This window comes from Amphiprion ocellaris, chromosome 10 (assembly GCF_022539595.1).
Source record: "Amphiprion ocellaris isolate individual 3 ecotype Okinawa chromosome 10, ASM2253959v1, whole genome shotgun sequence".
Classification (NCBI taxonomy): domain Eukaryota; kingdom Metazoa; phylum Chordata; class Actinopteri; family Pomacentridae; genus Amphiprion; species Amphiprion ocellaris.
Window position 1 is genome coordinate 636,647 of NC_072775.1, and position 24,214 is coordinate 660,860.

The window sequence follows — 24,214 nt, forward strand, 5'->3', positions numbered from 1 at the left end:
CCAACAGATATCTCCTCCAGGCATTCGGCAGTACAGGTCAGTCCAGGTCACAGCAATCAGAGGTCAGATGCAAAACACAAACAGCTGATCTTTTATTCTTTATGTGCGATACAGTACAAAAAACTGCAGCAGCTCTGTGGGCAAAGTAACAACAGGTAAACAACGCTCTGGGAGACGACAGGCCCCGTTACACAGTGGATTCGCTAGATGACAGTTTAGCCCCAACAGGTTTTACTGGCAGCCACATTGGTCTCAGCAGCACAGTCCTGCTCCTCCAAGGCCTGAAGCTCCTCCAAGGCCTGAAGCTCCTCCAAGGCCTGAAGCTCCTCCAAGGCCTGAAGCTCCTCCAAGGCCTGAAGCTCCTCCAAGGCCTGAAGCTCCTCCAAGGCCTGAAGCTCCTCCAAGCCTGAAAATTCTTTAGAAGCACACTGGATTTCTCCAAAAGCAACTGTTTAGTTTTAAAGGAACACGCCAACGTTTAACCCTCCTGCTTAAAGGCACCAAAAAATATTGTTTCCTTGTCTGAGAAAAATCCAAAAATTCAGCAAAAAAATTCCTCAAATTTCTGAAAATTTGCAAAACCTTCAGGAAGAAAATTCTTGCTTCCTATGTATAAAAGTTATTAAATCTACATTTAACCCTGGTGTCGTCCTGCAGGTCAAAATTGACCTGCTGCAACGTTCGAAAATGTGGGGAAAAATATAGATTTTCACAGTGAAACTTCTGATGTCCACATTTTCAACATTTTTGGGAAATCTTTGAACATTTTTTGGAAAAAAAGAAATGTTAAAAAAAAAATTTCTAAAGAACATTCATAAGAAATCAACCAAAATCCAGCGCATTTTGCTGGATTTGGTTGATTTTTATGTTAATGTTCTTAAAGAAAATATTAGAAGTTTTACTGATATGTCATCATTTTAGATATTTTTGGATATTTTGGAAGGTTTTTAATCATTTTTTGAAAATATTTACAAGAATTTTCTTGCCAAGTTTTGTCTTTTTTAAAAACAAAACTTTGAAGGGAAACTTTTAAGGAATTATTGGAATTTTCTTCCTGAAGATTTTGCAAATTTTCAGAAATTTGGGGAATTTTTTTTGCTGATTTTTTGGATTTTTTTTTTCAGACAAGGAATCAATATTTTTTGGTGCCCATAAATGAGGACAACAGGAGGGTTAAAACATCAGATTAATTTCAGCTCTAAAGAATGTTTTTATGTCTTTTGTGAGCTTCTGTTGATGTGTTTCCATCCAGCTTGGTGTCTGTTAAAATGAATGTCCTTTTTCTGCTATATTTAGTTTATCTACCAAAGAATGTTGCCTGCTAGAGTTAGTGGCTGTCTGGATACAAACGGCAATAAACTATTTTCTCTTTCTGTTTTTAAGTTTATTTTGAGTACAGGATGTATTAGAATGCTTTTGTTTTAGGAGAAATGCTGCAGTTTGGTCACAACAATACTGTGTTGGAGAAAAAGAGCAAGTAAGAACCGAGTGTAGCTCCACCAGCATGGCAGCAGTAAAACCTCCAGACCAAACTCTCTGTATGGGTTTGTGTTTGAATAGCAGGACAGGATCGGGTCGAGGCTGAGGACGCTCAGTCATCTTGTTTTCTGTCCTGATCTGTTGCCACAGTGACAACAAAGCTGCCTCAGGGCTTTAGTGTGGTTTGGATGGACCTTCTTTAGCCCCTTAAGAAGAAGTGAGGGAATGGATAGAATACAGACCTGCAGTGGTGAAGAGAGGAACAGGAATAAAATAAAACTGGTTGTTTATCAAAAGACCAGTTTGCTGCTTTTATCTGTTAGAAAGTGTGTCCCAGTGTGTTATAAAGTTAGTCTATCTTCACATTGTCTGGGGAAGAGGCGGTGGGTGAACACAAGGTGACTGTATAATCCCTCTGTGACATGGAACAGGGTAAAGCTTTTAGAATATGGAATGAATCTTGAAGGAAGGGGAAGTAATTCAGACTTTTTATCTTTAGTAGTGCTGATAGTACAACCTAAAAAGGAGGGAACACGAGTGAAAGGATAAGGTTGACGAGTAGAAGGTAATACAGTGACCACATGTTGGCCTTTGACATCAGTGATGAGGCTAATGTTGATGTCCTGAAGGCCTTACGTTGCTAGCAGCAGGCTTTCGTGTAGCACCAATAAGAATGAAGTGTGAGCTTTGGTACCAGTGGTTGCCGTTGAGGTGAGAGGTTACAGTTCAGACTTCAGGGTCTCGGTGCCTTACAGGACTGGCAGCAGGCCTTCCTGTAGTACCAGTGGGAGCACAGTTTCACCTTCAGGACCAAGGCACAGTTGGCCGTCGGCTTGTCCTGGCAGGAGTCGTCTACAGCTACTGATGCTGCCGGCGGCGCTGCTAAATAAACACAAAAATCAGAATGATTCAGATCTGCTGACATCTTTAACCTTTGTGTCGTCCTGCGGGTCAAAATTGTCCCGTTTTAAAGTTTGAAAATGTGGAAAAAAATATATTTTCACAGTGAAACTTCAGATGCCCACATTTTCAACATTTTTGGGAAGTCTTTGAACATTTTTTGGTGGACAAAAAAAAAATGCTAAAAATGTTTCTTAAGATCATTCACAAAAAATCAACCGAAGTTTTCACTGTGAAAATATTTTTTTTTCCACATTTTCAAACTTTAAAACGGGTCAATTTGACCTGCAGGACGACACAAGGGTTAAAGAAAATATTACTTTGGAAGATTTTTACTCGTTTTTTGAAAATATTTACAAGAATTTTCTTGCCAAATTTGGAGGCTTTTAAAAAAAAAAAAAAAAAAAAACCTTTAAGGGAAACTTTTCAGGAATTATTGGAATTTTCTTCCTGAAGGTTTTGCAAAATTTCAGAAATTTGGTTAATTTTTTTGCGGGTTTTTTGGATTTTTTTTTAGACAAGGAAACAATATTTTTTGGTGCCTCTAAATGAAGAGAACAGGAGGGTTAACGCACTGCAGAAAAACACTTTCTCACAATGACGTATCCAGGAGGTACTTTATCCTCTGCTGGCGGAGCTGAAAGTTTGCTGAAATGTTGCATCAGCGTTTGTTTTTGTACCTGGAGCTTCTGTCGGACAGCTCTGGATCTCACAGCTCTGTCTGGCTTCTGGCTTTAGGGCCGAGTTGCAGCTGTGGCCCCTGGTTACCAGCTCCTCCCCCTGGTAACACTTGACTTCTCGAACCTGGACGCCACTCCCACAGGTCTTACTGCACTGAGGGAGCAGGAGGGGAAAGGACTGCTCAGTTTCTCTGGACACATTATTGATGATCAGGCCTACAGACTCTCAGTTCAAACATAGCTGGACCTACAAAACAGGAAGTTATAAAAAAAATTTAAAATTACTCTGAAACACTGTACAGGTAAAAAAAAGTAGGGATGTCCAATATTGCCTTTTTTTTTGAATACCGATATCTGTGGGCTATTTAACTAATTCTAGGTAACATCACATATCTCCTGTGGTGGAATTAACACATCATGCCTCATTTTATTGTGATGCTCCATTGGATGCATTCTCAGATGTAAACATTCAATAAGAAAACTACTTCAACTTAAGTTATGTAAAAAAAGATTTTTTTTTTTTGTAATTGTCTCTAACAACAGTTCCCACTCTCCCTCCCTCTATGAATCTATTCCAATGTGGCAGCTATACTGTACAATTTAGAAAACTGTCGGTGAAATCCAGGCATTATTTTATCAGTTTTCATGATAGGCAAAAAAAACCTGATTACAATATTGACCGGTATTACATTTTTATGCCAATATCGGGCCGATAATATCGAACATCCCGAGTAAAAAGGTCACGAGGCTGTTTGGTGATACCTGGAAATTGCTTGATGTTTACGTGGATCATATCCACGATAACAATCCACAAAAATTTTGGTCATAATGACTGTCTATCTACGATGTCGTTTGTCTGTCCATACATAAAATCACATCTTTCCATCTCAGAAGACCGATCATTTTTTAGTTGCTTTTCCTGAGGTTTCTATCAATTTTTCCCATTAAAGTTTTTTTATATTTTTGTGAAATGATTCTCTTAGGACAGATGGTGTTGTGTGTTGTGCAAACTGTGAGGCAAATTTGTGAAACTGCACAAAAACTGACCTCACTTGACACTTGCAGACTCTCTGAGCTCACTGTGGTTTCGTACTGGCTGATGCATTAGCCTGGAGGTGTGACGTTACCTGAGACCAGGATGTGGTGAACCACTTGGAGCACGGTCTCTGGAAGCAGGAGGAGCTCATCTCTGGTTTTTTACTTTGGTTGCAGCTGCTGTCTGGAAACTCTTTGAACACGCCTCCTTCCAGACCGACACACACCACCTGACGCTGCCGCACGCCGCGACCACACGTAGCGTTACACTGAAGCACGACAGATAAACACAACTCCATGTGAGCTAACTGCACAGCAAACCCTCACATTTTTAGAGCAACTTCTGCTCGACTGTCGCCGATTATAGTACAAAGTATGAACATTTATAAAGATGCTTGGGAAATTTGAGCTCACTATATGAAGTACTTTCTGAGATAAAACTGTTTTAAAAATTGCCTGTTGACCCATTTTTAGCACTTTTCACTGAAATTTGAAGCTGTGGGATTGCCAATATCTCAAGAATTATTAAAGATAAAAGCCTGAAACTGTTATTTGTAATCATGTTATTGATTTAGAATTAGCTCTCTGTTCTACTTGGGTTACTATTTGTTTTTGTGTCATACCGGGTTATTCAATTATGAAAGTTTATCATAAATAACTAGATTGTGTGACCAACTATTTCATATTTAAAAATATTGTTTTGTATTATTGCAACTACGTTAGAATTAGAATTAGAATGGCTTTATTGTCATCATACATGGCATGACAAAAATTTAAATAGCTTCCGCTGGACGGTGCACAACAACAGGCAATAAGAAATAAAATATCAACATTAAATAATAAAATCAAATGTACATATATAACAAAACAATATTAAAAAAGACAACGTGTGCAAAGGAGGCCAGATATGTGCAATATGGGAGGTAGATGAAATGGAATAAGAACCAGTAGCCTAGGATAAATATGTTATGGAATTGCATGAAAGCAGCAAAAAGTGACATTGTGCATTTGGGTAGAAGGTGTTTGGAGTTCAGGAGTCTGATGGACCATGAATAGAAACTGTTCCTGAGCCTGTTTGTCCTACATGTAGTTCAGAAAACATCACCAGCTGAACTGAGTGGTTTTTGTTGATGTGCTCAAAGATGGGACTTTTCAAGACCAGTTAATTGTTTTTAAATTAATTTAACTCACCCATAATCAGAGACTATTTCATTTACTTGACGAATTGAGATTCCCAATAAATAACATGATGAAAAATCACACTGAAGATTTCCATTTTTATTTTTAATGGAGTTCCTGAGATGTTGTCATTTAAACATAGCTTCAAATTTCAATGTGCAAACACACCTGCTGAATGAGAGTCAAATGTTTAGTTTTTTTGTAGAAATCTCAGAAAGTTCTTGCCAAATCAATCTAAAATAACCATTTTAACTATTGACAGTCTATGATAAAAAAGTTTCAAGAAAATCAGAGAAATCCGAAATGGTCAAGCAGAAAGTCCCTGATGATTTGAGATGGACGAGATGGAATTCTGTTATCTTTAAACTACTAGTCGTTAAAAGTTTAGCTGTTGTCAAAGACCATTAAAATGACCCACAGCTACCTGTTGCCACTCCTGTTCAACCCAGTGGGGGGCGCAGTCTCTGTCACCACATGGATAGATGGCCAGCGGGCGCAGTGATTGGTCGCACTGCTCCTCTGACATCACCAGCCCACCTGATGAACGGCAGGTGACGGCACGCACCATCCTCCCCTCCCCACACACACCTGAGCACTGCCACAACACACAGACATTCACTATTGAACTGATATACACAAAAAAACTACAGTGATGACATAGTTGTGTAGGGCTGCTGTTACTGGTTTGATCAAAGGTAATTTTGTTCAGTGATTTATGTGCAGTAAACCGGAAAACTCACAGGTCCCCAATCAGAAACTGTCCATCGTCTGTCGCAGGGCGGGCCTTCACATTCCTGACTCTCTATTGGCTGAGAGGACTCGTTACACAGCTTCATTTCCATGGAGCATCGAACCTCTCGAGTCCGGACGCCCCGAGAGCCACAACGAGCCGAGCACTGATAGACAAACAGGAACACACTTTTATTTATCCGTCTACGCTCATATTTACCGCTACACTGGCACCAACTTGGGCTATAATTAACGACCATGAAGAATGCACGAGCAATCTGGTCAGAAATTACCTACCAACATACACAATACAATTACTGCTTTTTTCACATTTATTGTATGCTGTTCTGTTTGTACGTTTTGTCTATTTAAATTCTGCTGGGTTGTTATTTAAAGGATCAAAATCTGCATTTTTTAATTATATCTAAAGGCAATACTCAGAGACACATATAAGCACTGAAACTTTCCTCCGTCTCATGTTGAGAAATCCCTTCTCAATGAACTTTCAGTGAAAGAAATAGAAGGGAAAATCTACAGTCCTGGTTTTGCTAAAAACATTGTAAAAGGTTTGGCGGGTACTTATGAGGCTTCTTGTTTAGCTAAATCAAGTAGATATCTTCTGAAATTAGTCATTTTTGTATAAAATTCAGTCTTAGTTACAAGGTAAGCACTATCTAGGGAAATGCAAAGAGGGGATTTAGCACTAAAAAAAGCTAGAATTATGGAATATAGCCACCTGATTTGTCTAAATAGCTTCAATTTTAGCATCACAAATGTCGTAAGAGGATCTTTTAATGACCAGTGTGGAAGAATAATAGTGAGCAAAATCTGTTTAAATGTTCACATGAATATCTGAGTTTTGTTAAAATACAGATGTTTTCGTATTGACTCGGTCAATCATTGTCTTCTGTTTGAAATAATCATTATCTGGAATAAATGTCGTCTGTCTAGAATAAACCCACAGAAAAGACAAGCTGTTGCTCCTCAGGGTTGGATGTGATGGAAGTGAACTCCGTCCTACCTCGGACCACTCTGAAACCTCCCACTGGGGTCCACAGCTCTGGCCGTGGCAGACCTTTCTGCTGGCCGGTTTGTGGAGGTCGTGCGACAGACACAGAGAATCGTAGACAGAAGAGTCAAGGCCGGGCGACAGCATCTTCCAGCAGCGTACGGTCCGATACTGAGCGCCTTCACTGCAGGTTCGAGAGCACTCACTCCAACCACTGGTCTCCCATCTGAAGACAAAGTGGTGAGTTGGTGCAGTTACTAAGATGTGAAGGAAGGTTGAAGTTCCAACAGATTCAAGCATGCCCACACTGTATTTTTAAATATGATATCACAGATTCAGAGAGTGTCATCTAAAATGTATTTGTGTTTCTGGTTAATCATCACATCTTTGCCATTTGCAAATCAAACTGTATTAAACCTGATATATTTAATTTTGTATATATGTACATTTTGTGTCAAATCAGTTGGATCAGTACCGTGGAGGACATTCCTTTCCTGTGCAGAACTCATGAGTGGGTTCTGGTCTCGTCAGAGAGTCACAGTAACTGTCATCCACTTCAGTACCATCATAGCGGACACACAGGGCGTAGCTGGTGGAGATACCTGTAAAAAATACACACAAACAGTGGTGACATGGAGAACCTAGAGAGCGTTTGGTATTCAAGCTAGGCACTAGCTATATAAATATGCCAAACAGATACAGTCCACAGGTAGTAGAATGAATGTGAGAATAACAGTTTGTGCTGTTCCAGAAGAAAATGATGAACAGCAACAACAGGAAACGTGTTTCAGAAAACGCAACATAAATAAGTGCACTTTATTGAAATGTAAATATAATTTTAAATAGATACAAATACTGAAATTTCTCATTTACAAAATTACTCAGATCCTTAATTCAATATGAAATAATGTAATTTTTCTCTTGAAGAACCTGTCTGTGTTTGGCTGCATATATTTTCCCTTTGATTTTGGCCCTATGAGACTGTTCCAGCGGTTGAGAAAGCCCCCATGCCATCAGTATGCTTCATGGTACTACCAGGTGATAGGCAGTGTCTAACGCCGACCAGACATATAGGCTGGAATTTTACCCAAACAGTTTAGATTTAGACTCATCAGGCCAGAGAATCTTTTCAAATGTAAGAGCTGAACCTCAGGTTTTTATTGCTTTCCATTTGCATCAGTAGTCATAATCTGTGCTGAAGTCAGTTTCACCACTGAGGCAAAACTGGGATTGCAGTGTGAAGTGTCACTATTATTAACTGTAGTTTGAGATACCAAGCACACACATTTAAATAAATATATAAAACTGTGATCTCATATGTTCTGATTTGCATTTTAACATATACTAAGAATACCAGACAATCAGACAAAAATGTTTTTCTTGGCTGCAGGAGAGTAACTTTCTCAAGAGGCATCATCAGATAGAAATCTGAATAAATGTATGTATTGTTCTGATGGAGGGCTTGGTGTACATGTGGTTACCTGTTGTACAGGTAGAGCTGCATGGAGCGTAAGCAGAAACTTTCCAGCGATACATGTCTGCCAGACTAATATCTGGGTCCAGGCCCACATCAAAGTCATTGCTAGAGGGAAAGACAGACGGAGACAGTCAGGTAGATTTCTGAAAGCTGAGAATTTCCAGTTCATTTTATCTAAACCCACTAATGGAACATCTAGACCCACAGACAAGTCTCTGCAAAGTCATTAAAATAGTTGACTGATGCTCAGAATCTAGATTTATTTGAGGAAAGTATCTATAAACAGTTTCTCTTAAGTGATATTTTTATAAATGAGAACCACTGAATAAATGAATTCAAGCTGTTGAACATCACGAGACATAGATATGTGGTGAATTGTGTCTAGCAGCATTCAGAGGCCTTTTCTCCTCTACAGCTGCTGCCTCGTACCTCTCTGTGTTGGCAGCTTGGACGGCTGACACCTGTTGCAGCTGGACTAAGATGGCGGTGTGTGTGTCGGTTTGTGTTTCTGCAACAGAGTGTGTGTCGGTAACTGTGAGTGTGTCCAGGTGGATTTCCACGCGTCCTTCTGTATCTGAGGCAGCCAGAGTCTCTGCATGTGTTTGTGGTTGTGAATCGGTGAGTGTGTGTTTGACGGTGTGAGTGTTGGACTGTGTCTGGTTGTGATGTAAATCCTCCAGTAGGACGTAGGAAGCATCATCTGGCAGGGCGGCAGGATGAACACTCTGACTACCTGTGGATGAACATGAACAAATAAATGAAGAATTTCCACAACATTCTCTCGTTTTATGAAATAATATGTCAATCATACTGCAAAAACACAACAATTTTAGGTGTATGTATTACTTTCATTTAGAAATTTCAACAAAAAATATTCTGAAAAAAGACCTAATTTGCCTTTTCTACCTGGGAATGAGAGCAGCAGTGTGTTGTCATCAGCAGTGGATGGTTCATCAACTGAGTTGGAGGAACTCTCTGAAGGAAAAGAGCAAGAAAAGAGACAATGAAGTGATCAGTGTCTGAAAGCACTGGTTTGAGCTGTCAGTCAATATTTGTAACTTCCCCAATCTGTCAAACAGTTAGACCAGTTTAGAGCTGGACAGATGAATCCGCCGTGATAATTTATTGACCATATTAATTTATGATGAGCTCATATGTAAGTTTTAAGACTTATTGTTGTATATATTTGACAGTAAGCAAAGAGAAAGTGCTGTAAGGATATATGTTTCAGATTATTTAGAGGCAGTATCCCCAAGATTATTGTTCAATTCTAATCCCAGTCTTACATACATATGCATATTTAGATTAAAGTGCTTTAAAGAATACAAAAGTGGTCCTAAAGAAAATGCTTGTTTATGCTGTATGTTTATGAAGAAAGAATATGTTGTTATTAAATTTTTAAGCTCAAATACCAACATCCAATAATCCAGCATCAGCTACAATGTGCGTGGGTGTGATATCAGAGTAGAGCGTGCCACAAAAACTCAAACAAGACAGCCGGTTTCCCACAGAGAAACAAGCTAAGTGTTAAATAGGATACAAAATAAAGGTAACTGTACTCTGTTACAGTTCCAGGACAATAAACACAGTCAGATTACCAGTACATTCAGTAAAATAAGGATGATTACCAGGATTACAATTTCTATATACAGGAGGTCCTTGGTTTACGACGTCCTCGACCTACAGCGTTTCGTCGTTATGTTGGAACTGATTACGTGGAACTAGCTGACAAGCGGAGCAAACAAATATATTGTCACGCGGCGCTATCAGACGGCTTTCTTTTACATTTACTGGTTGTACACCACCTGGGATTGTGCTACATTCACTAACTTTCTGTCCTTCATTATGGCTCCCAGCATAAGTCAGACTCATCTGATGGCAGCACTTCAAGGAAAAGGAAAGCCGTCTCCATGGAAGTGAAATTAGATATTGTAACGGACTGATGTTGTTGTTAATGTTGAGGTTTCAGTGTTTATTGTTCAGTTTCAGATTTACCTGATGTCAGTGAACGTGCCATGTTTAGTTAGCTCACCTCTGATTGGCTAAGAGTCAGCAGTAGAGAGAGCTGGGAACGGTGGCTAATTCTGGAGCTAAGTTATGGGGTTTTTCTAGTTATTCTGGCGTTGGCTACGGTCCACAGTAGCCTGTGTGAAGGTTCAATAAACCAGCAGAGAACCAGATAAAGTCTCACTCATTCATCACAGAGGGTCACTACAATAAAATGCTCAAGTTGTAAAAACTGTGCAGCATATCCTGTTATCTTCTAGTAAAACGATTCATACATGCATGAAAGTCGTTGGCATTCATGACTTTTCCTAAGAACTCATCGATATCGTGATGCACGGAACGGCTTTGTTTACATTTTTGCTGGAGTTTTGTCTTACGGCAAAAATTGACTTACATCAATCTGTAGAAACATAACTCCAACGTAAGTCGAGGACCTCCTGGATATATTTTAAATGACACACTGTGTGTTGACAGTTTTAGAAGAACAAGTACAGATGTCAGTTATCAGATAATGTCACTCACTGTATCCGGACGGTGCTGGAGGTCCCTGCTCTTCCACATTGTTGTGGGTGAAGATGTGACTCGTGACATCAGCTGGTCTGTAGACTAAAATGGCTACTGGTGGAGGGGGGCTGGGTGTCCGGATCTCCCACACCACTTCCTCCTCCTCGTCTTCCTGAGTGTTGTAGTGATGGACGCCTCTGCTGTGGTTCACCAGGCTGCTCTCATCCCCTCTGACATCCTCGTTTACCTCGTTAAAGGTGAGGTTCAGATGGGCGGGGCCTGTAGCAATGCCTTCTGCTGCAGTGACATCGTGAGGCTTGAGAGGGACGGTGTACTCATACGTGATGTGAGGGAGTTTCCCATTCAAGTTGTAGTACTACACACACGGAGAAAATTAGACTGATTTACTGCTTCATACTGGAACGACATGCAGCCTCCTTAACCCTCATCTCGTCCTGTGGGTCAAACTGACCCGTTTGAAAATGTGGAAAAATATATATTTTCACAGTGAAACTTCTGATGTCCACATTTTCAACATTTCTGGGAAATCTCTGAACATTTTAGGTGTTAAAAATGCTTCTTAAGAACATTCACAAAAAATCTTTTATGTGAAAGTTTTTAAATAAAATATTAGAAGTTTTACTGATATATATGGAATCACTTCAGATATTTTTAGGATTTTTTTGGAAGATTTTTACTCATTTTTTGAATATATTTACAAGAATTTCTTGCCACATTTAGGGGATTTTTTAAAATAAAACTTTTATTGTTTTGTGTCTTGTTTTTGTCATTTTGTGTCTAATTTTTGTCATTTTGTGTCTCGTTTTTGTCATTTTGTGTCTTGTTTTTGTCATTTTGTTTCTTGTTTTTGTCATTTTGTGTCTCACTGTTGTCACTGTGTGTCTACTTTTTGTCATATTGTGTCTTGTTGTCATTTTGTGTCTCGCTGTTGTCATTGTGTGTCTACTTTTAGTCATACTGTGTCTCGTCATTTTGTTTCTCGTTTTTTTCATTTTGTGTCTCGTTATTGTCATTCTGTCTTGTTTTTGACATTTTTTTAAGGGAAACTTTTAAGGAATTATTGGAATTTTCTTCCTGAAGGTTTTGCAAATTTTCAGAAATTTGGGGAATACTTTTGCAGATTTTTTGGATTTTTTTCAGTCAAGGGAACAATATTTTTTGGTGCCTGTAAATGAGGACAACAGGAGGGTTAAAAACTAAAAATGATCCACATGGTTCTGCTCACTAAACAGCTGAGTGCATGCATCGTTGTGCTACCATGACGTTGAGGCCCTGCAGTGTGGGTCCCTGTGCGATGATGTATTCCAGCCCGTCAGAAAAAACATTGCTTGGACGTCGGTATTTGAACACTGTTCCCGCCACATGGAAGTTTTGAGGATTGTCAAACACAGTGTTTCCGTTGAAGAAGAAATGTCCCGCTTCATCTGACAGGGCTAGACAGAAGGAAAAACATCAGGAAGTAAAACTAAAACAGTGATATTCAAAACTGGTACAGAATCCATACATACACACACAGCATTGCTAAATAATACATAAGACAGTAGTTAGCTAGCTAATTAATAAAATCAGAAAGATATATTTCTTACAAAAACATCACAGAACCAGTGTTCCAGTTGTATCGGTGACATAAATCTCTTATTTCAACTTCAGTATATTGACCTTAAGGAAGTTGTAGGTTCTCACCCAGGATGTTCTCAGTCTTGTGTCTCTCTATGATCTGAATGTCTGAAGCTCCAGCTGGGATGTTAGTGATGAACACATAACCTGATAACAAAAACACACACTTTAAACTTAAGATTTACCAGTTGATCCAAAACTGTGGAACAAAACAAAGTGTTTCTGTTGGGACACTGAGATAACTATCTGTGGTGTAGGATGCATCACATGACTGTAGCTTCTCCACAGCTGCTTCACCTAAGTCACAAATTTGCACTTGACAGTAAAAGTCAAATTGCAATATGGAAATGTGAAGCTATAGTATATTTATGCCATGAATTTAGGGGTCTATGTAAAGACATTCTGCTAGAACCCTGCAAATGACACTTAACAATAGGGCTGCTTAAGACAAACCAGATCTTCCTTTAAACACAGCAGCTGACTTGTGAGTGAACCAGATCTTGACTTGAATCATGATTTACATGTGTATGCACATCTGTCTACATGTGTGTTTGTGTGTGTGTTACCTAACTGTGCGAGTGCCTTCCTGTAGGATCCAGAGATGCGTTGACATGACGTCCCGTTGCCTCCACAGACACCACATCTGTCTACTGTCCTGCTGCTGAACAGCTTCCCATCACACCCTACGGGCTGCAGCAGAGGAGGCATTCAATCCAAAAATGGTACTGAATATATTTATTTGTATAATAATATCCTGGCTGGGTTACCTGACATATCCCCTCTATACAGACTCCGTGGTATTTAGTGTCCCGACAGAAGGTCCCGTCGTGGGCAGGAACCAGCAGCTGTCGCTCACCGCTGATGGTTGTACACTGGAGGTCACATGGCTTATTGGAGATGCTGATGTAATCAGCTACACAGGGAATTACATATTTAAGAAAATGTTTACTTTACTGTCATCACAATATAGGGTTTCTGTGTAATGAAGTCTACAAAATTCAATTAGTTACATCTGGTTAGAATTTGTGATTGCACAAATGCAAAGCTGCCTAATGCTGAAAATAGTAAAAGAGGAAACATCTGCTGGAGTCAGAAACATGACAATAATACAATAATACTTCATAGAATTACCAGAGGATGCCTGTCTTATTCAGGAATGGATGCATGAAAGTTGTGAATGTTAATGTATATGGTCTAGCTGACAGGTAAAGATTAACTGGTAGACAGATAAAACTGTGCCTGGATAAAGCGGTATCCACTGGTAATATCTTCTTCCAAAGGCTTTAGAATTGAACTGGGAACACTGGTGTTGTTTGAAGCTGACACTGGGGCTGGGACATGGCTGGAAAACACAACAATATACAAACACACACAGAGAAAAAGGACACGTACATTTTATTGTTTTCTACTTATTTAGATTAGATTATTTAGAATCAGTATGGGTGTGGTGTCGTACCGGGTTTGGACAGAGCTGGTACTGTTTAGGGGAGCCGACACAATATGAACTGTTTACGTTCTGGGTGGTGGACAACCTGAAATAGAGACAAGATAGTGTTCACGATAAAGAATGCAATACAGTTAATACATGCTTTTACAAGGACTGCATCACAAAATAATGCAGTCAGTTGTCATCATGTATAACTTGTACAGGTGTCTTTTCCTTCATCTACAAAGGAGAGGGAGGTACCATCCTGATTCTCACATGGTTGTTCTGGCATAATGTTCAACTTAATAAGAAAAAGCAATGTTATTCTGTCTTTTCTGCTCAAAGGGTCTCAGTTCAACAGTCCAACTTTGCTGATGGTTTCATTGCTACTCATCCAGTAACGGGGTAGCAGCTTGTTTGCTGACTACAGCAGAGACTGAGCGGTCTGTAGTGGGTCTATTACTACAAAATGCAAACTACAAGTAGGAATACACGACACAAGGGCTCGCTGAATGGCTTCATAAGTAGGAGAATGGTTTCAATCATACGCCACAGCATTTACAGTCACCAGATCTCGACATAACTGAGCACTTACGAAAGACTTTTGGCAAAAGTGTTAGACAGTCTCACAATATTTTAAAAAAAAATAAAAATGAAAGTGTGTTACTGTAAGAAATAAACCTCAAAATTGAGGCTTATTGGGTTTTTGGAAATGTCTGAAATAAAGGAAAAGGAAAATGTTACCATCCAGAACCACTTTTTCCCAGTCCAACACACCCACACAGTTTTCAGGACTACTCACCCACTGCTGCTTCTTTGTAGAATAAACAGTGATTCAGTGACATTTAGTGCTCATAATGACAAGTGGGCTTGTTTCTGTAATAAGCAGCTAGGACGCTATGCGCAAACAGTACTTATATACACTTCTCAGACATTTGGCACAAATTCACACATCACATTCAAAGTGCTTCAGGGATTACTGATGTTTCCACATTACTGTCTCTCACTTTATACGCTGACTACTCTTACCATGTTTAGAATTAAAGCTGCACTAAATGTTTTTTTCAAGTTTGGTGAACTTTAAATGTGTAATGTAAAAGTTCTCACTTGTAGTGACAAATGTACAGAGATTTATTACCCAGCTCTGCATCTACTATCCAATTAATGGAGGTCTGAAGACTCTTTTAGCTTCTTGTTTTGGTTTCATGGCCCACATTCTGCTTTCATCTGGTGATAGTGGAAATGCTTTCACTACCTGTATAGTCCCAAACATCAGATAGACACAAAAATAGTGAACACAGAGGAGCATTTTGCTGCTAAAGATGTAGATATTTCTCCCAAAGGTAGCGGAAATTAGGGATGCCCGATAATATTGGTGGGCCGATATTATGGGGCATCCCTAATTGCCGATATTGGCAAAAAAATGTAATATTGGTCAATATCGTTATCTTTTTTTTTTTTTGCCTATCATGAAAATTGATAAAATAATGCCTAGATTTCACAGGCATTTACCGACTTATAGAGGGAGGGAGAGTGTCAACTGTTGTTTGAGACAATTAAAGAAAAAAAAATACAGCATAAATATGTCATTTTTTCCATAAGTTCAGTTGAAGTAGTTTTCTTATTTTGCTCAGACAATGTTTCCATCTGAAAGCCTTGTTGCATCTGAGAATGCATCCAATGGAGCATCACAATAAAATGAGGCCTGATGTGTTAATTCCACCACAGGAGATACATGATGTTACCTAGAATTAGTTAAATAGCCCATAGATATCGGTATCGGTTGATATTGGAATCAGAAATTGAGAGTTGGACAATATTGGCATATCAGTTATTGGCAAAAAAAAGCCAATATCAGACATCCCTAGTGGAAACCAAAACTAAAGGGCTAAACTAGCACAGAGAAATATGTTGTTGGATGTATAAATAAGGAACTATTTCATCTAATTTTTCCTTTAACAGTTGCAAATGTTGGTAATACTGTATGTCAGGAATGTGCTTTCAGCTTAGGTTTTCGAAATGGCTACAAAAAAACAGCTAATGCAGCTTTAAAATGATACCTATTAACCGTATTAAGTCTGTCAGCGTCCCTATGAGAATATACTGAGAAAGACTATTACATTTTGAAAAGGTCATCTGCCTTCACTTTTATCTTCTTTTTTTGCTTCTGATTTGGCACAAGAGTGGAAATATGGTTACTAAATGTCCCCAATAAGACAAAAATATTGTGGTCACTCAGTATAATTAATATATGATACATGGATATGAAACTGCTGCCGTAAAAATGTCACGACCCTCTATTGACTTCTATTACTCCTGTGTTTACTATAGTAGTTGTGTACTAGCAAGTACATGTGTTTGGAACATTAGAACATTAGTTGTTTGTGAAGGTGTTTGAACTCTGACAGCAGAGAGGTAGAGAATCCTTTACACACCAGCTGAAAGAAACAAATCTTAAGGGTCTCAGCACTTCAAAATAACATTCTGCAGCAACAAGGTACATCTGTCTGCAGCAGCTGTACTGAGAGAAAGTTCTAAGAGTGCTGTAGTTGTGGTTAACAGGATTCTTACTCTGCGTGGAAGGACCGAGAGAACTCCAGCATGGAGTTAATGCATCTGTCTTTCATTACCATGTTAACTACCCCCAACACTCTCTTTCTTCAGCCCATCCTCCTCCACTGTTTAGACAGTAAAGAAGGAGAGACAGCAGGAGGAGGTGAGCGGGAGGTCACTATGAGAGAGTGTCACTTCTAATTGGTGCAAGGTGATGAGAGGAAGGAGAAGGGAGGTGAAGAGGGGGAGGAGAAGAGTATGGGGAAAAAAAGAGGTGTGCAGGAGAGATGTGGGGTTTTAAAAATGGATAGAGGAGTAAAAGTGACAAATGAGAGGAGAAAATAAGGAACAAAGAGAGGAGGAAGAAAGGAGGAGACAGAGGGCCAACACTAAGGGCAGAGTCCTGTTAATCTCGGTTGACAGAAACTTCCGCCGGTGTGGCAGAGGGAGGTCAGATGAAACTAGACGGCTACAAACACACACATTCTGTCAACGCTTTACCCAACTTCCTGCTGTACGTGGCCAGACCTCTGCTCACTGCTCCACACGCTGTTACTGTAGTGGGCAAACCTGGTAAAAATCAGGGTTTTCATGCAAGCACTCTTTGGCACAGCAGAAGTTCTGTTTACTCAATAAAGAATACAGTGTAAATATGTCTTTTACTTTGGCCACCTTTAATCATAAAGTAATGATGTGCTATGTATGTTCAGTTTTAATGTGATTAAAGTAGAGTCTATAATTGGCAATGCTAAAAAGCGAGGTTTCTTCTTGCAAATGAAAGTTCGTCGTCTATTGATATTTTTAAGAATAATCTCAAGCTGTACATGTTTTCATTGGCTTTTGGTAGCTATTAACAGTCCTAATTTTTTATGTTTTATATATTTTTTATCTTAAATTTTGATCTTAAAATTAGATATTCTCTTTTTCCATGTTTTAATATTTTTTTTTTAACAATTTTAGTCTCATTTACAAACCGATTGCTTTTTGAACTTATTCAACTCAGATTGTTTAAAGATGCTGTTGAAATACATTTGATTTGATCATCATGCAGTCATTTAACTTCAATAATTTACTGAAATCTCCTGATACAGTGCTAGGATTGCTCAGAATCTAACACGAGAGGAGATTTAAAGTTTTACACCCCAGGCAAAAAAGCTGTAGCAGCTATTCACAGTACTCATCGGGAGCATTTCTATAGACAGTGCTTAAATGACCTATTTTTTAATTAATTAAACAACACAAAAAAAGCAATAATTTATTATAAAATGCAGCAGCTTTTGCCTCACTACACCGCCATGGCTAACATTCCACTCAACATAAATCAAACCTGAATTCAGCTATAAACAGGATATTGTCTAAAGGTAACAAGATTATTTAGGGTGACATACATGGTGAATACATGTGTTTTGGAACATCTCAGACTCACAGCTGACCACCATGTCAGCTTTATCCCTCCAATTTATGATCACATCAGATCTGAGTCTGGTTTGAGCTTCCACAGACAATCACATTTACAAATGCTTGCGCCTGAGACTATGACTGCATTTGTGTTTAAAAATCTAAATATTTAGAAAGAAGAGTAACATTCGCAAGAATTTATGTGGTCGTTTTTATAACCCAGTACCTCTGGATGAGACAGTGTCTCTCCTGACTCCTCACTCCTCCTCCACAGCTCCTGGAGCAGGAGGACCAGCTGGACCACTCCCCCCACCACTGGAACACCTCCTCCTGGGAGAACATTCACAGGGCAGTGGGTTTAGAAAAAGCAGAGGTGTAAGATTTCAGGTTTCAGTTTGGATGCTGGAGCTAAGGAGAGTTAATAAAACCGTGCTGCCTCTTAATCAGCCATGACAGGTGAACACTCATAAATGAAAAACCTGTGATGATGGCATAACCCCGCCACCGCTGTGCTGGTTGAAGAGTGTAAATGGTGCATGTTGTACTTAACATTAACCACCTTCAACTAAACCTGCACAGAAGTGGTAGACACGTAGCGACCTTGGGCCAAATCAGGACCGATTACTAGAACTCAAGTTTTTCTTTTATATTTTGCATCAAACTACATGTCTATTTTAGACATCAAAACAAATACAAGGCTTATGTAAAGCCTAAAAAAAATTTGTAATGTCTAATAATTTTATTACTGCACAAATAGGCAGCAGTGTAACACAAATAACCTGTTACTAAAACATTAATAGCAGTATTAATAGCAGTCCACCATATATGAAGCTCGTCACTGCATTACTGAGTCTTTTCTTGCCAATTTCTGGCATCACTTACTGATTAAAAAGATTACTTCTGCATTCAAATGTAATGCAAAAACAAACCTCAATGAGATACAAAAAAAACAAAAGTCAAACAAGATACCTGCATCTCTGCCATGACTGTATGTTACCTTATTAAAAAACTCCAGTAAAAAACAAGTGTTATGGTTTAACCTAACTGTTGACCCCAGCTACAGATAGACATCAAAAAGTTAAAACCTTCAAAGATGACAAGTCAGACAGAAACCATAAAAAGAAGATGAAGAAAAAGACTAAAAACTGTGTGACTTTACTACCTTTTTGCTCATCTGTTTGACACTCTGACTGCTGTGGCTGTGTGATTGCAGATGGACGTTACGCTGCTCCACCCTCCCTTCACTTCTGTCCTGACAGACACACACACACACACACGCACACACACACACACACACACACACGCACACACGCACACGCACGCGCACACACACACACGTAAGCATGGAACATATTTACTGTGCATACAAGTGGATACACTGATTGATAACTTATAAATAGAAATTTAGTTGAAGTGACCCTTTAAAACGCTGCATGAGGATTTGTCTTGTCTGAGTTTTGGGTTTGTACTGGATGGTTTTTTTTTTCTGTATGCTAAGAAGACAGTTTGATTTCTCTTAAATAGCTCAGCCATACTGTTTCATGTATATGTAACAGGCCAATAGGTACAGCAATTACTTGAATAATACATTTTCTATGTAATACTTTCTCTGTGATTTGCTAGTAGAAATAACAATGTCATTTTCATCCCACTTTCCTCCAAGCAGCATCGCATATTCAGTGGCTAGTCAGCATATTTAGTACTTATTTAGGTTCAGCTTTTTACATTTGATAAATAAAAACTATTTGACAAATAAAGTGCAATTTAAAAATAACAAAAGAGACCAAATTGTTCCTGTGTCTTATGGAGGCAACCTGATGCTCTTTGAATCAACTCATTAAGCAATCTTCTACTGATCCACACAGTCCCACATTGAGCTGTAAAAGCAGACGGAAGAAAACTGGCAGGCATCAGACGGATGTGATTTGCTTGAAGTCTCAGTTAAATGGTATTTTTTAATCCTTCAACCATGAACCACAGTCACACAAGGCCCAAAGTCCCGCTGCTGTGTTGTCAACAGGGTCCTAAACAAGTCCACACAAGCTGCTCACGTTGTCAGATTACCCTCTGGCTAATTCAACACACAAACACACACTCTGAAACACTGAGAGTCCTGCGAGCTGAAAACAGAAATAGTTGCTGACTATGTATGTATGTTTGGTGGGGCGACACGTTTAACTCTCGTGTCGTCCTGCAGATCAAATTGACCCGTTTTAAAGTTTGAAAATATGGGAAAAAAAATATAATTTTCATAGTGAAACTTCTGATGTCCACATTTTCACCATTTTTGGGAAATCTTTGAACATTTTTTTGGTGGAAAAAAGAAATGTTAAAAATGTTTCTTTAAGAACATCCACATAAAAATCAACCAAAATCCAGCATGTTCTTAAAGAAAATATTAGAAGTTTTACTGATATATCTGGAATCACTTTAGATATTTTTAGGATTTTTTTGGAATATTTTTATTTATTTCTTAAAAAAAAATATTTACAAGAATTTTCTTGCCAAATTTGGAGGATTTAAAAAAAAAACATTTAAGGGAAACTTTGAAGTAATTATTGGAATTTTCTTCCTGAAGGTTTTGCAAATTTTCAGAAATTTTTTTGCTGAATTTTGGGATTTTTTTTTTTCATTTGGTGCTGTAAATGAAGACAACAGGAGGGTTAAGCACCACATCCATGTTATTACAAAAACACATTGTAGTGCTCGATTGATTTAGTTTTCAATGTGATTCTTCCTATTGTTGACCTCTTAATGTTGCATTTAACTCTCCAGATTTATTTGCAGAGCTCACTGCTTAAATCAATCTAAAGGCAGCTTCATACACTCAATATTAGGGATGTCCAATAGTCTTTTCTGCCAATAACCGATACGCCGATATTGTCCAACTCTCAATTTTTAATTCCAATATGAACTGATTCTGATATCTATGGGCTATTTAACTAATTCTAGGTAACATCACGTATCTCCTGTGGTGGAATTAACACATCAGGCCTCATTTTATTGTGATGCTCCATTGGATGCATTCTCAGATGCAACAAGGCTTTCAGATGGAAACATTGTCTAAGCAAAATAAGAAAACTACTTCAACTGAACTTATGGAAAAAAAGACATATTTAAGCTGTATTTTTTTCTTTAATTGTCTCAAACAACAGTTGACACTCTCCCTCCCTCTATGAGTCGGTAAATGCCGGCGAAATCCAGGCATAATTTTATCGTTTTCATGACAGGCAAAAACATCGATAACAATACTGACCAATATTACATTTTTATGGCAATATCGAGCCAATATTATTGGACATCCCTACTCAATATGCTTATTTTACCTGTATTTCCCATTTCAAACAGCTTCCGGTCTGAAGTAGATCTTCACGTAAACTCATGTATGATTTAGTATTATTACTATTATTATATTTTATTACTATTACTATGTTTATCGTTACATAGCTGCTGTAACGATGTGAACTTCCCCTGGCGTGGGGAGAAATAAACGATTCTTATCTGATGAACCCTTTTTCTTTGCCCCTAAAAAGTGCTTGCAAGTGACTGCAATACAAAACTCCTTCCGATTGAAGATTTCTACTCATTTTTTAAAAATATTTAGAAGAATTTTCTTGCCAAATTTGGGGGATTTTTTTTAAATAAAACTTTTAAGGGAAACTTTTAAGGAATTATTGGAATTTTCTTCTTGAAGGTTTTACAAATTAAAAGTTTGAAAATGTGGAAAAAAATATAAATTTTCACAGTGAAACTTCTGATGTCCACATTTTCAACATTTTTGGGAAATCTTTGAGCATTTTTTGGTGGGAAAAAAGAAATGTTAAAAATGTTTCTTTAAGAACATTCACAAAAACATCTTAAAGAAACATTTTTAACATTTCTTTTTTTTTACACCAAAAAAAGTTCAAAAATTTCCTGAAAATGTTGAAAATGTGGACGTCAGAATTTTCACTGTGAAAATATATTTTTCCACATTTTCAAACTTTAAAAGGGGTCAGTTTGACCCACAGGACGACACGAGGGTTAAGGAGAGTTGAGGTTCAGCTTGTATAATAATGTTCAGTCCCAGAGGATAATTTTGGAAAAGATTCTCTCCCTGAACACCGGTTATTAGCATCATGTAAACACATCTGAGCGGTTTTACGAGCTGTTCATTCCCTGTGCATCCGAGCATGGTAAATTCAGAGTATCGGCTTTTCCAGGAGGTTCGCCGAAGGGGAGCAGTGACATTCCCGCATTCGGTAACAGCTATGAGAGTCCACAGCCCCAAACTAACGGTTAAAAACACGAGCTCCGGTGCGTTAATTAGAAAACCGGACCGTTAACGGTGAATCTGAGACGACAGACTTGTGAAGTTACTTTACCCTCCACGGGGGCAAAACTAAAAAGCCCCACACGGCTTCTAATGGTGAACAAACGGCGAGCTATTTACCTTAACGGGCCAGTTGCTGGTTAGCGGGAGAACCGGGAGGTGCAGCAGCAGAAAGGAGCATACCGGGAGAGCGAAGCCTCCGTTACCCAACATGGTTCATTCATGTCGCGCACCGACCGACAACACTTCCCCTGCCCTCACCTCCTCCTCACCCCTCTCTCCCTCTTTCCTCCTCCTCCTTCGACCCCCTTTTTCCCCTTTTTGATGCAGCGACGCCTTCTGGGCCCGGCGCGCACACGCACACGAGGTCGCGCACGCCACACACGACAGGACGAACCCCCCCCCCCAAAAAAAACATTACTCAAAAAAAAAAATAAAAATAATAATAATAATAATAATAATAATAATAATAAGTAGATTGTTCTACTTGGAAGTGCCCATATAATTAGAAAAACGCTGTCCATTTCTTGAGCCCTGAAATCTCCCTAGGAAACCAAGGGAAAAAAAACAAAACTGAACAACAACAAACATAATGTAAAAATAACATTGCTATCTATACGGTAAATATATATGAGCAAAAATAGCATTTTTTTCTGTATTATGTTGAAATATAAGCGGGAGGGTTTATACTCCTGCATTGGCAGTAACTTTGAATAGTAAATACTAAAAAAAAAAAAAAAAAAAAAAAAAAAAAAATCACTGATAAAGTATGTTTAAGACCATCTAATACAGTAACATAGCAGCTAACCAGCAGTAAAAACCTATAATATCTAGATAAAAGGCAAGCTACCTGACTTTTTGTTAAACGAATAACATTATTCTCCAGGAGCTTGTTAAAGTACTTGTTGCCTGGCTAACTAGCTGACTTAATGTTAAACTAAAATGTTATGCTATATCCGTTTGCTGTAGCACTGGCTAACTAGCTGGCTGTAAAGCTAACAACACTATGCTGCTACCTCACTGTAGCACTAACTACCTAGCTAGCTTAATGTTAAGCTAATAATATTATACTACATTAACATCCATCCTGAAGGAGACTTAAAACAACTTTGCATCTGTTTGGGCCCCCTTTTTTTGCATCCTCTTACATTTATGTTGTGTCTCTTCTTTTTGTTTCTGTTTTCCATCTTTTATCAGTCATTTTGTGTATGTCTGTGTATATTCTCAGTGGTTCAGGTCATGATGATCCCAGGAGCTTCTGGAAAAAGAAACTACACTTTACTGTTAGGTTCTTGAGATGTTTCACCTTCATCAAAAAGCTTCTTCTTTTCTGTGCTCTGGCTGTCAGTTTGGGTGACTTGTGGTTATTTTGCACCCCCTTGTGGTCATTGTGCATCTTCTGTAATCATTTTGCATTTTTTGTGGTCATTTTACTTCTTTTGTGTTATTTTTTTTACTATCTGTGGTCATTTGTGGTAGTTTACTATCAGTGACTTGTTTTGTGTCTTTTTGTACTTCATGCACCTTTGTTGTCATTTTGCAGTTGTTTTTATTTAGTCATATCCGGCTGAGCTATTGATTTATTGTTAGTTTCTCAAGTGTTTTCCACCACACATTTTTTACCCCTCTCAAGTAATCATTTTTTCACGTTCTTGTATACTTTCTTTTATGCTGTCCCCTCAATCAGCTCAGCTGAAGCACAAACCATCAAATATGACACAGGTTTCTTCCAATTACATTTGTAATCTTTTTTTTTTTTTTAAATAACTAAATGTTAGTTCCTCTTCTGTCTCGCACTGCCTCCATGTCGGTGTAGGTTTAGAAATACAAGGTATTTATGAAGTTAATGGTGCTGTTGTTCCACATTTGCAAATGTGAGAAGCTCTCT

General features: G+C 38.5%; 2 protein-coding genes across 7 annotated transcripts in view; both read right to left on the reverse strand.

Annotated features, from left to right (window-relative positions):
* The window catches only part of cdh6 (cadherin 6), a 224,831-nt gene that overhangs the window by 17,391 nt on the left and 183,226 nt on the right, over positions 1–24,214 (reverse strand). The gene's annotated exons all lie outside the window — the stretch shown is intronic.
* Positions 80–22,664, reverse strand: si:ch211-267e7.3 (ADAMTS-like protein 2). Of its 6 annotated transcripts, none has more exons than XM_023290719.3 (20): positions 22,447–22,662; positions 19,177–19,266; positions 18,241–18,344; positions 14,094–14,169; positions 13,877–13,979; positions 13,405–13,550; positions 13,204–13,327; positions 12,704–12,784; positions 12,278–12,453; positions 11,018–11,375; positions 9,395–9,463; positions 8,918–9,221; positions 8,493–8,593; positions 7,487–7,613; positions 7,024–7,237; positions 6,014–6,169; positions 5,698–5,868; positions 4,187–4,363; positions 3,060–3,213; positions 80–2,358 (listed from the first exon to the last, which is right to left on the reverse strand). In XM_023290719.3, the coding sequence occupies exons 1-20, from the start codon at positions 22,537–22,539 to the stop codon at positions 2,213–2,215; spliced, it is 2,970 nt and encodes a 989-aa protein (XP_023146487.2). In that variant the 5' UTR covers positions 22,540–22,662; the 3' UTR covers positions 80–2,212. The 6 variants fall into 6 exon arrangements, with proteins under 6 accessions (XP_023146487.2, XP_023146486.2, XP_023146490.2 ...); XM_023290718.3 differs by having other exon boundaries at positions 80–2,361; positions 22,447–22,661; XM_023290722.2 differs by having other exon boundaries at positions 80–2,361; positions 19,177–19,261; positions 22,447–22,604.